This window comes from Gambusia affinis, linkage group LG13 (genome assembly GCF_019740435.1).
Source record: "Gambusia affinis linkage group LG13, SWU_Gaff_1.0, whole genome shotgun sequence".
Taxonomy (NCBI): domain Eukaryota; kingdom Metazoa; phylum Chordata; class Actinopteri; order Cyprinodontiformes; family Poeciliidae; genus Gambusia; species Gambusia affinis.
This window is the reverse complement of record NC_057880.1, coordinates 23,838,783-23,851,870: the sequence shown is the minus strand read 5'-3', so window position 1 is coordinate 23,851,870 and position 13,088 is coordinate 23,838,783. Positions and strand designations below refer to the sequence as shown.

Genomic DNA, 13,088 nt, shown 5'->3' with positions numbered 1-13,088 from the left:
ACGTTAATGACATCATGTTGCTGCATTAAACTTGACAATATGTTGATGGGTACATAATGAAACATCAACGGAGACGATGCGGCGCACATGCCCGATATTTGGAAGGACGTCCGGGAATTATTACACCGGCGGAAGGTATGGGGTGTCTCCAATCTGCAGTGACATATTCATGTCTTTGCATTGTTTGCACACGCTCATAAACGACTCCCGTGCAAGCCTTCGCCCGTGCTCGTGGGTGTGATTACGTGGCAGTGGTGTAGAACAGCAGCCATTACTTGCAGCCGCGGCGGCCTACCAGACAGAGTCTCAGCGGTTCGGGAGGGCAGATGTGCCGCATTCATCAAACTCACACCGCCATGGGGGGGGAGGGGGGTCGGGGGTCACGGGAGAGACTCACACACTGTGGATGAGGGATGGCAGAGCAGAGGATGCAGCCCCACGCTCTGCTGTACTCCCTAAATCACCATGTTGGAGGATGTGTTTGAAAAGCTTAACCAGTATTTTATTTATTTTTTTTTTTTGCTTTATTGGAATTTCAGCCAAACTAATACAACAATGCTGAGTTGCAAATGTTGGTTCTCAATCTCACAAAAAATAATTTAAAACCTTCAAGGTGAGTGAAAATGACCCTAGAATATCTGTTAGTGACACATTGAAGGGAACATCTTTACACAAGTTGGGTAAATTAATGTCGTCAAGGTCTGACTCGTTGCTTTTATATGGGGGATTATATAAAATCACCTTTTTTCAGCTCTATGTCATGTTATAGTTACTCCCTCATCAAAAGCATATCTGGAGTGAAGCTTGGATTCTTTAAAGCAGTGGTTCCCAAAGTGTGGGGCGTGCCCCCTAGAGGGGGTGCAGTGCCATTGCAGGGGGGGGGCGCAGAAAGCAGTATGGATGAATGAAAAAAAAGAAAACAGTTACACAAAAGTGTTTCACAGTAAAGATGGTTTGTAGTGTGTTTTGTTGAAGTGTGAAATATTCAGTGGAGTTTGAAAACTAAACATGAGTAAAGATTTATGTCTGGTTGAACGACGTGTGTGCCCAGTTGATTTTGTTTTTTTCTTTTTTTTGGGGGGGGGGGGATTTTTTGGGAACCACTGCTTTAATGCATGTTTGAAGAATATTTGAATCTTTGACGTTCCATTAATGAGATGGATCCAAATTTATTTGTAGAATAACTCAACACCTTCCCTCACTAGCATATTGCTACACACTGCCGGTAAGCTGGCTGCAAGGGAGCTACTTTAATTTAGCTACTTTTGAGAAAAAAAACAAACGTTAACAGTTTGTAACTGAATGGCAACAATGTACTGTAATCGGCTAAGCTAAAAACTACATCTAAATTTTTTACCAATTCTTATTTTTGACCTATAGACAAATACAATTCCAGATGCCCATTTCAATTTAGCAGAAATAAAAATAATTGTTGCTTTTCTGGTTTAATTAAAAGTGATTCAATCAATTTCTTTACTTCGGCTTTATATTTTTTTTGAAAACATTATTCAAGGTCATCACATCCTGGCCTGGAACTAGTTTATATATGTGTTTACTGCTGACTATGTTTTTATAGGAGACACCAGCTCATGCTGTAAAGTATGGTGGAGTCAAAGTGACACAGGATGAGCAACATATGGCTGTGTGTACGCACATCATGAGCATGCTCCTTAAGTGAATCTTGAGTTATTCATCCAGATGAACGGAAAACCCTGCGGCCGGAAATTTCACACTACATTTCATCCCAGGTCGATTAGGCATTATGCGCCGCTGCTCTACTGGGTCGGCAGCTTAAAATAATAAAAAGAAAAAAAAAAAAAAACACGGCTTATACAGGTTCAAGGCTTGTGACATTATAAAGCCGGCTGTAGTTTGTCAACCAGAAATGACCTTGGGAGTTGTGGAGAAGGGTCGGTGCGAGATAATGTCGCTCCGGCAATAACGCCAGGAGAGAAAAAGATGAGGAAGTGTCAGGGCAAAAACTACCCTGTCATGGGCTCAAATTTCTGACTGCACTCGGATGATCCGCTCCCTCCTAAATCAGATCGATGCCGATAGTTAAGGAGACGGGAAAAAAATAAAAAATAAAAAATGGGGCAATGCAGTGTCTCTGAGCATGTCCACCACCTGTAATTGTGCTTTGATTTACGCATTGTCAAATATTCCCTGTGACAACACCTGCTGCCACTGAAGACCATCAATAACTGCTGGGGTGAAAGGTCATTTAATTTGATTTTTACCCATCTCTCTTGGCTTTCATTGAGGTGGCCATATTTTTCCCACTTCTTTTTATAGTATCTTCATTATTTTGTGTGGAAAAGCGATATAAAAAGTGTCACTGGTGCGGGAGCGAAGCGGGAGAGTGGAGTGAGAACAGAAGGAGCCACTCCCAGAAAAACTGCAGCAGGAATCATTCCATCAGGACGAAAATGTCATTTAGATTTAGTCAAACTTTAATCTTCTTTAATCTCAGTTTTAGCTAATTAAATTTGCAATATTTATATGTACTGTAGTCGTCTAAGACATAAGGAGAAAAACCTTTTAAGGGGCTATTTTGCAATGCACAGAAACACAATAACATTTATAACTTTATTTAGATTTTCTATTCTGAAAAGGGTTTAAAAACACGCATACTATATTTATTTGTAAACAAATATAATTATTGTACTGAGAGCTGTAGTCTCAAATTAAAACAGTTTATATGCATCACAGCTATCAGGATAAGCTTGACATAATGCTATAGAAATAAATCATTTGTGCAGTTAAAATGCTGTTCATTATTTTTGATTAAATGTTTAAGCCTGTTGGACAAAACCAACACTCAATATGTCCGGGGATTTAAACTCAACAAATTGGTAATTCATTCTCTAAATTAGCATTCCTCAAGAAAAATAAACTTTAGAAAAATTGGTTAAAAATTAGGTTGTCTCCTGGATAGCGTCTCTTTTTGAATATTTCGGCTTCAAACTTATATTTGTCAGTTTGTTTTCATTTGTTACATATTCTATTTAAATGTCCATTGGTACTTTGTAGATTTGTTTATGTGTTTTAATTTTTTCTTTATGATTGTATTTGATCAACTGGAAGGATTTCATTCTCTAGTTTTTCAACTTATTCCAAAACCAAAAGTAGAACGAACTGAGCTGATATTGGTCATCTCTCCCCTTCATCCTTTACTAACTTTTTAGTTTTAATCATTTGGACCTGAATTATGCTGCTTGATGTTTTATTCCAGCTAAATGTCAATTTGTACCACATGTTTGTTTTACCTCGAAAACTAATGACTTGAAGTCATTTTCTAAGTTCTGTGAAAACCTGAAACTGTCAGTTTCATTTGCTTCATTGAAAGCTTTCAGATCTGTTTTAAAAATCTTTCTGTTTTAAATCTTAAATTGTCACTGCAATAATTATCCCTGCCCTTTATTTGTCAGATTCTTTGCACTTCATATTTTTTTATTGTCTGTTTTGTTATTGATGTTAATTTATGTTGTGCCATTTTTGGCCAGGTCACTCTTAAACTCAGCAGGTTAGAACTGAAAATGTTTATGACAATATATTTTCATAATTTACAGAAAAATAATCAACTACAATAAAAAATAAGTTTAAGTAAATAGTTTTGTTTACAGATACAAATTAGAAGGAAAAAGTGATCAAATGAAGTAAAGTGCAGGTAGAAACTGGAGGCATGAAGAGACAAACTGAGCCAGAACCAATACTAATACGTTCATCTCACTTTTTATTCACTGAAATCACAGGCATCATTAATATGAATGAGTCTTTATTTAGTTTTTGCCCGGAAAAGAGCTAATTGATGAAGTCTCTGGAGAAAATTTTACTGCTGGTACAATAAATCTGCAAACTATTTCACTTCTTTTGGTGATTTAGTGAAGCGATTCCTGATACAATGGACTGAAAATGTAAAATGACATATTCTAAATTTAATTTCTACCAGGAGATTTACGTAAAACTAAAGAGCCATCTATTTTGATAAAGCGACACAAACATTTTCCAGCCAAACTAAATGACAGAACTACTGCAGGATCACTTTAAATCCCTTAATGTTGGATTTTATTTAGCATCGATTCTGAAGTGCCACTTAGAGCAGCAACAGGCGAACTCTGGGCAGGAGGAGCATTTCCTCCTCTTGTTTAAAACATCTCCTGGTCTGTGAGTTATGCCGAGGACCGACGCCAACAGCATGACGAGCAGAGGCACGCCGGACAGGAAGGTTCATCACAACACAAACACATCCTGGTCCCCCATCTGCCAACACCACACTGATAAAGTTACAATAAAGAGATAGTGAAACAAAATCAATGCGAATGGGGGAGAGAGACTGAGCCACGGGTGTGTGCTGCAGGGAGGAAACTGATTTGCAGGAGTGCAGATGTGTGCGCGGACACACACAAGCGTGCAAGCTAACGCCGCGCTCCTCCCATCCCTCCGCCGGAGCAAGGCCCCATGGTGCCCCTTGACGCTGTGAGCGCCTGGAAAATTTAATCTTCCCAAATACTCATCAGGGCTCTCCATCGTCCTGCCGTGACAGCGCCGGGGATAATTAATTATACAATTTCGATGGGAATATCGACTAAACAAACCTATTAATCATAGCAAAAGTCAATAGGCATGGACACATTCAATCATGTCCCGGCCAATGATTACTCCTCTCAAAATACAATAATTATTTTCAAGAGCTGCCTCGAATTAAATTTCTGTCAAGCTGGTACAAGTCTTGCAGTTGATGAAGGATGCAATGGATTTTTTTCCTCTACCCCTCCCCAGTGGAGGAGCGGGAGGCGGGACATTTATCCTTTTGGAAAGGTAGTTTGTTTTATAAGGATCATAACACGGTGTGTTTAACTAGACCATGACCATCAGATTATCTCTGATGCCCCCATTATGTCATCCATCTTGTCTGGCTTGCTGAGGAAGTGGAGAGGGAGGAAGGGAGGAGGAGGAGGTGAAGTTGAAGGCAGAGGGGGGAACATCAACCTCCTGCAGCAACTGTTTCACAGACCAGCTCATATTCTGTAATACTGCCACTACAATGAATACCAGGGTTTACAAGTACTATCACATTTTAAAGCTCAATGGTAAATTTTAACCTCTCCTTAGGTTCAGTACTCAGACCTGAACTTTCCGAAACACATAAAGACGATTACAAAGTTGGCCTTCTATCACCTGACGAACGTTTACAGGATTAAATGACTAATATTTCAACAAAATCTACAGAAATTCATGCGTACTTTTGTTTATACAGTAAAGACCTGCTGTTGTTGTATTAACTTTTAAATTTACTCAGGTCTTCTGGTCTGAAACAAACTAAAAACCCTCCTTTTTGCAGATGTCTTCAATTCATAGTAAGTGGAAGATTGATAAATATATTTGATGTATATTTGCGTGATAATTTTGATGGCATTTGACAAAATGTAATGTTTATTGCTTGTTTCATCATTGCTTTACATGATGTTTTATAATGTAAAGCCATTTGAACTACTTTGTTCCTGAAATGTGCTGTACAAATAAACTTGACCTGAGCTTATTCCAGGGAAAACTCACATCAAAATCCATCCTAACCAAACAGGAGCAAAAAAAATAATAATAATTAATTAAAAAAAAAAAGAAAGAAAAACTGCATGTGGGTTTTACAAAAGAGGTGAAAGGTGATAAAACAGAAAGGTTTTAGTTACCAGAAGGAAAACAAATGCTGGGCCATCTGCTGCCTGCTTATAATCCAGCCAGGACTTTCTGTTTTCATCCATAAAACAATGATTAAGGTGGAAGGAATTCATCCTAATAATGTAAAGTGTATATAATTTTGAAATAACTCATTTAACATATTTATGTGTTGGATAATAAACAGCATTCCTGCTATGTTCTTTTCTAATCACTTTGTTTCTTCACGATTGTGCTTAGATTTGTTTATGTAGTTTATGTCTGATGATTTTTAGCTATTTTACCTTTAGAGGTTCATAAATGACTGCTGATTTATTGCCCAGGGGGTTATATTAACTTTTTATATTATGAGTCAAACAGCATTAATAAGCTCTGGCTTCATGCTTCATTTTGTTGATGTGAAGGTGTGTGTGTGTGTGTGTGTGTGTGTGCGCGTGCATAGCTCCTGGGGAATTTAACAAGCTGCGACTTTGAACTACTTAATGTAATATACAGCCATATAAAAGCAGAGGAATGTAAAAGGTGCTTTCAGCTGCACATACTTAACACAGCCTGTGTGGACACAAAGTTACTCCAAAGACATGCGGGTTCAAACACCGTCCATGAAGGTGAACTGCAAGAACGGATCCTAAATCTATCCTCCAGAGCTGGCAAATCCAGTTCTAAGGCGGCTCCGATTAGCACTGGTGGGACCCTGGAACTGGGTTTGCCAACAAAGATCTGGTCTTAAGGTTATTAAACCAATAACACCAAAATAATAAGACAAAGATTGCTTGTCTTATCCATGATAAGTCCTACAGGATTAAATGACTAATGTTCCAACGAAATCTTGTTAGGACAAAGTTACTGTATGCAGGGCGTTTGTCAGTGACACATTCATTCTGCATGCGCCTATTCTAGCCTCACTGAAACCTCTTCAAACCACCGTGCCTCTTTCATCTTCTATTTCACAGATAATCAGTTTAAATCCTTATAAACAGTGGCTGCAGTTATCATAGTGAAAACCCTAACATGAAGCTGTTAGGGTAAATCTAAATTGCTGTCAGTTCCTAGAAGATGAGAGGGAAGCTGAGCGTATGAAGGCTCCGGACTTACCGAAGTCCCGTTGTTTGCCTGGAAAATGTTCGGGTCGACGTAATTGAAACTCTTCCTTTCAACTTCAAGAATAACCTAAACGAAAGGGAAGAGAGGAAATGTGCTCTGATTAATGGCAGTAATAATGAGAAGAGGACTCAGTAATTAGAGAATTAATTAACATCAGTGAGCAACGCAGGCAGGCAGGACTGCCTTATCCACTGCTGAGGTGAGGCAGAACCTCACCTTTACTAAAGAAGGACAGGTAGAAGAAATGTGGAACGACAGAACGGTCCAATAAAACAGGTTTTACACCTAATTACAGATCATCAACATTTCACAGAGCGACTCAGGTAAGTGAGAGAGAACTAACCTTTCGGTCGTTATTAGTCTCTCTGAATATTAGCTTGTCCACATCATTGTTGGTGTTTGTGATGGCCTCCAGGGTGCCGGTAGAACACAGATGCTGGAAGAGACAAAGACGGAGAGAGTGAGCGATCATGAAAACGTGAAAAACAAAAACACACACACAGAGTTCTGGTTGGAAGCTTTGGGCCCAGAAGTTAAGATTTATTGCAGATTTTCTCCATTAATTTGGTGCTAAGTCGCTTAGCAAGTTTCAAGTCAACCACACGCTTCCTAGTTTAAACTGGTTAATTTATTATTTTTTCCATTCTCATTGTAGTCAACAAACTCTCAAACAAGTTTAGGTCTTTGGAAAGGCCAGAAGCTAAATATTTGATTCTTCTATCAAATACACAATAAAAAAAAAATATATATATATCTAATTACAGCAGTTTAAAATCATTAATGCTTTATGTTTCATCATCACTCCTTCCTAGAATCCAGAGGTTGAAATAAATTATACTTTAAGTATACTAACTGCCGATCACAAGTCTATATAGAAGCCTAATAAAACGCACACATTGAGCAAGTTTTACTGTTAAACAGATGTTAATTTATCCTCAACACTGTGTTGCGTTCAAATGCCTGCTTTAAAGAACCGTCCCACAAACTCCCACCTTACTGTCCTCCTCTTTATCCGGTCTATGTACTGAGCCCCTGGACTGTGTGCAGGGTTAAATTCAGCTTTGTCAACTCTCTTAACAATTAGTTAAACATTCGGCCATCTGTGTTTGAAGAAAGCTGAATAAGGAAATCCCTTAGCCAGAGGTTCCCATAGCACACAGCAGAGGCTGAGGGGAACCTGATTGAAATTCAAAGCACAGATTAGATAATCGGGTCAAGCCAATATAGCCGGCAGAAAAAGGCTCTTTAGACTGAAATGTCACAAATCAGACCTGCTTCGGCCGCGAAGAAATGGCACACCAGATTAGAACAAACACTGTGCCCTGAGAGAAAGTGGAACAACTCCTTGAAGACGACCCCCCACCCCTTCACCGCTCCAACGCTTCCTTCGTACCCCCCCACTCCCAAAAGGAAATTTCTAAAGCCCCAACAAATCGCTCCATCTTTCACTCATTTAGGCCATCCAAATACTGGGTCAATATGGTCCCCTGGCAGCCAAATGCTAATGCGCTTAAGTGTGCTTAAGCAGCTTTGTGCAATGAATAGGCCAAAGAAGGAGCTAGTGAGAAGGGCAAGAGATGCTTTCCCTGTCAAAAAGTCATTGTAGCCACATTTAGCAAAGACAATCACATAAAGTCCTTTTTGTTGTCACTGATGGCTTTACTGTCAGCACTAAACACATTTTAGTTAATAGAAATCATAAAAAAAAATAACCTTTTGCAAAAGCCTGGAGGAAAAAAAAAATCACTTTTGTCTTGCTTTCTTAATTACACCTTGTTAGTTTGACAAGAATCCTTCCAAATGAGAATCCTTTACCTTTTAGAAATCCCCAGAAATCTTTCAGTTCCCATCAAATCCACAGGCAAAAAAGAGCTTTGAAATGCCAATGAACGTATACGTTCATCACCTTACAAAAGCCTTCAGGCCCATTGAACTTTTTCACATTTTGTCAGCTTACAGCCACACACTTAATTGTTTTTACTGGGATTTTATGTGATGTACCAACAGAAGGTTGTGAAAGGAAAATTGTGCGTGGTTATTGACATTTTTCTAATTATTGAAAAATATGGAAACATGCCTAGATTTGTGTCAGAGAAACAAAGATTCAATATTAATATTTGAGTCGGATCAGATATTGGCGACAATGTGAGATATTGGTGACCAATATATATATATATATATATATATATATATATATATATATATATATATATATATAGAATCTACAATCTAGAATGAAAAATAAACTAAAACTGACCAAAACATCAGGTTGACTACCTTGGCCAAACAGATACAAATAAACTTCAACAAGTTAGATTATTTATATATGTATATATATATATATATATATATATATATATATATATATATATATATATATATATATATATATATATATATATATATATATATATAGCCATAAGGGCAGATCTATTCAGTCTAAATCTATGCTTTGTGTTATGCGCAACATCATGCTTTATTATTTATCTTACATTAGATTTAGAATTCCTAATTGCACTTTCTAAAGTATTCAAAAGAAGGTTTGTTGAAGTTTATTTGTATCTGTTTGGCCAAGGTAGTCAACCTGATGTTTTGGTCAGTTTTAGTTTATTTTTCATTCTAGATTGTCTGTTTTACTCCTAATTGCACTGACTGAACTAATTAAAGTTGTATTGTTTTTACATGTTTGTCCAAATTGGTGAAGCTATTCATGTATTTAAGTATGCATAAGTGTCTGTGGGTTTTTTTAAATTTTTTTATTTAAGTCATTTCAGCACTGTTTTTTTGTATCAGATCAGAATCAGCTGACACTAAACTTCAGATATTTGTATCAGAAGTGAAACATGTGGATTGGTGCATCCCTAATTTGCGTTCATATTCCCAAATAAAATACCCTGCAGCCAGTCACCTGCCTTCAGTAGTCACCTGATAATTAACTAGAGGCCATCTGTCTTTAACTTATCTAGTATGAATGCAGTTCACTACATTTAGGCATGTACTCCACTAATCAGACCTTTATGGACGTTTTTGTTCACAAACACTTTCCATCAAAGCTAACTCAGTTTGAGCTACTTTGAAAGAAGAATGAACAGAAAACTGCACACTGTTGACCAGTGTTTCTGATTTTTATTTAAGAAAATAAAGAAAACACATGCTTCCTCCTCACAGTTGTGCAATACTGTTTTAACTCTGGTAAAATACATTGAGGTTGTGTGGTTGAACTCTTACAAATTTTGATAAGGTTTAAGAGGTATGCATACTTTTGCAGGCTACTATAAACTCACAGATCATGCACATAATTTGCAGAGTAAAAACAGTAAAAGTGGATGTCCTGGTAATAAGATAGCTCCATATATTTTGTATTTATGTGAGCCTCAAGCTTGTGCCAGGAGAGTTCGGCCAGGACAGTTCAACAATTAGCTAATGCTTCCTTTTCTTGTAGGAAAATGTCTTTTCCAAGAACGATTACTCTTTGGAATCCTGGCTGAATTCAATTATTTCAGCTTCAGGGTAATGTATGATTCCAGCTGGGCTGTAGGAATAACATCACAGACGCAGGAGAAGGAGGATCTTACATGTACAAGAGCCTAATGAGGAAAATATTTTAACAAATTAAAGTTTGGTGGATCAATACGGATGCAGGCTCTCCTTTAGCTACCCGGCTTTGTACATTTGCATAGTCCTGCAAGCTCACATTAAAACAATTGATCCATCCATATGTTCAACGATGGAACAATCAGTGTATCAGTGAAGCCGCAGACGGGTGATTGCACACAATTGATCACTGCTAACCTATGGTCTCCCAAATGGCTCATTCAAGCACGGGATAAACCTCCAGGAGCTTCGACTCATCCCCGGTGTTCCTGTCATAAGATCTGGCCAGCAAACTCCAACCATGGAGATGGGGAAAATGAGAACCCCGTGCTGTCACTTAAAGCCATACCAGAGCACTGATGTGTTCCTGGTACCGCCAGCTGCCTGGCTGGTCCAGGTGTTCCTGCAGAGTCTCTGAACAGTCAGCTCCCTTCAAAGCTGCTGCTCCTTAAATGTATTACATGTAGAAGCTGATCAACCTAAATGACATTACGACCAATAACATAATTTGTGTGGTTGCAATTGACTCCTTGTTTGATGCCTGCTTATTAGCTTGCAGGAGGGACAAGAAGGAGAGCAATGGGAAAATATTAACAAGCAGTGGGGGTGGAGATGGCTGGGTGATTCAGCATTATGGGTCAGAGGTCAGCACTGAGTGTTTGTAGAGGGCCACAGATTGGAGGTGCTGTTGAGAACAGCACTGGCTTTGTCCATCGATGGAGGATAATCTCCTGGCTGTGGAAGGAGGAAGCTCTCTATTCCAAGAAGACAAGCTAAAAGCAATCTGTCTCACTTCAAAGACCAAGGTCCAGACCCCCAGCACTCAAACAAGCCTTATGTGGATGGCACTGCTGGCCAATGGACGCCATCCACTGTGTCCAGCTGAAACATTTAGGAAATCCTGATATAATGCCATAAAACGACTCACAAAAGGGTCAGAAGTCACCAGTTCGAAGAAGACAAACTCATTAGACTTAAGAGAAAGATGAAAAAACTGCAATCATTGAAAGAGTATGACTCCAATCATTAATTCTCCAGCACTGTGCTTGGGTGTTTGGGTTTATGTATTGTAGTTGGTCATTTCTAAAGATGGTGCTATGCATTATGGTCAAACATTTCTACTTTGGTCTTATCTGTTCAAAAAATGTTGTTCCAAAGGTCTTCTTCATCCAGATCAAAGGTGTCCAGATGTCTTCAAGGACCAGTGTCTATGGCTGTCCTACTTGAGACCAATCTTGTTCAATCTTAGGACGGTGTTAGACTCAACCACATTTGTACTTGCTCTTGATGAATTTCAACCGGGCCAATCAGATATTGGCTTTCTGCGTTGTTTAAGGATTTTAGTCTGCAATAGTTGTAGTTTGACAAGGGAAGAGGAGGAAGTAAATGAAGCCATTCGGTCCATGTTGGTTATGTTAATCACAGCCATTGCCCATTGTGTTGCCTGTTTTACACTGCTTCCATCACATTGCTGACATATCAAAGGAAATCCATTAAAAGACAAGTAGTTGAGTGGTGAAGCTCTAGTGTATTGTTGTCAGTCAATCAATCTTGCACTGTTTTGGTGTGGACTACTTTAGAGAATTGCTAGCCTAGCCATGGCCTTCCAATGCAATTCCACTTGATTCTCCTCTCCCTTCAGTTTTTCTTCTGGGATTTGTCCTATTGAGCTTCACTTCTCAGAATGGATTAGATCCTGGCCAATCAGCGAACAGAAGAAGTAGTTGTAAATGATGACAAGGTTTAAGCATGTTTTGAATTTTAGTCAGTCTATTGTAGTTTGGCAAAGACATCAGAAGAAGTGAACAAAGCCATTCAGTTTGAGTTGGACATGGTTCCAAATATTGAGCAATTAAATTCAGAGCAAGAGGACAGTTGTTTACAATGGACGCAATTTTTGGTAAGCTTCATAGCTTCCTTCACAATCAATCTGGTGCATTACCTACACCAAAACCAAATGTCATTTAAAACTTCAACAGAGTCCACGCCTCCGACAAGTAATCGTTTCTCAATAGTCAAAGGTCTAGCGTAGAAGAAGGGTACCAAACTATGGGTGTGCCCTTAATATCAGTTAGCATGAAAAAGTATGAGATGTGAAGTATGTGTGCAGCAAGAGAGAGGAGTGGAGAATGAGCTAACAATTCATTCTTCATTACCAGAGAATTTGGACAGGGGCGACTCTGTGTCAGCAGGGGCAGTGGCATTGTCAGAATGTACCATTATTTGTCTGCTGACATGCAAAGCAGCGCTGCCAGAAGATTTAAGGTTTGGCGGCTTCATCCAGCTTTGCACTGCGATCACTTTTTCCCCACTCGCTGCCGTTCCTCATCATCAACATGAATGGGGTGAAAGAGTGCAGCTTGAGTAGGTAACAACAAATTTGGTCTCTTGCTTTCCTACAAGCTATTACAGAGGATGGCCAGTAAATCAGCTGTGACCCTTCCCACCTCATCTGGCTGGACTCTGGCCAGAGTTATTCTCTCCTCTCTGCTTGTGGCGAGCTAATTTAATGCCTCCAAGCACAGCGGATTCATTATTGACACATATGGAGCTTGGAGAAGATTCAACATGGAAGAGAGGTGAGAGTGGACACATTATCAACCGCAAAGTTAGTCTCTGTGTGACCTGCTGGTCAGCAGCTGACCCCAGTAAACCCTCAGTTATGCTAGCCCCTTCCCATGAACTCGCTCGACGATGTGAGAACTGATGCTAAG

General features: G+C 39.0%; 1 protein-coding gene across 2 annotated transcripts in view; it reads right to left on the bottom strand.

Moving 5' to 3' along the window:
• LOC122842215 (inositol polyphosphate-5-phosphatase A-like) overlaps positions 1-13,088 on the bottom strand; it is a 162,279-nt gene that overhangs the window by 24,224 nt on the left and 124,967 nt on the right. For both annotated transcript variants that reach the window (XM_044135869.1, XM_044135870.1), the window contains exons 10-11: positions 7,124-7,216; positions 6,772-6,846 (exon numbers count right to left, since the gene is read on the bottom strand). In XM_044135869.1, the coding sequence (XP_043991804.1) occupies positions 6,772-6,846; positions 7,124-7,216 (168 nt within the window). The remainder of the gene's footprint in view (positions 1-6,771; positions 6,847-7,123; positions 7,217-13,088) is intronic.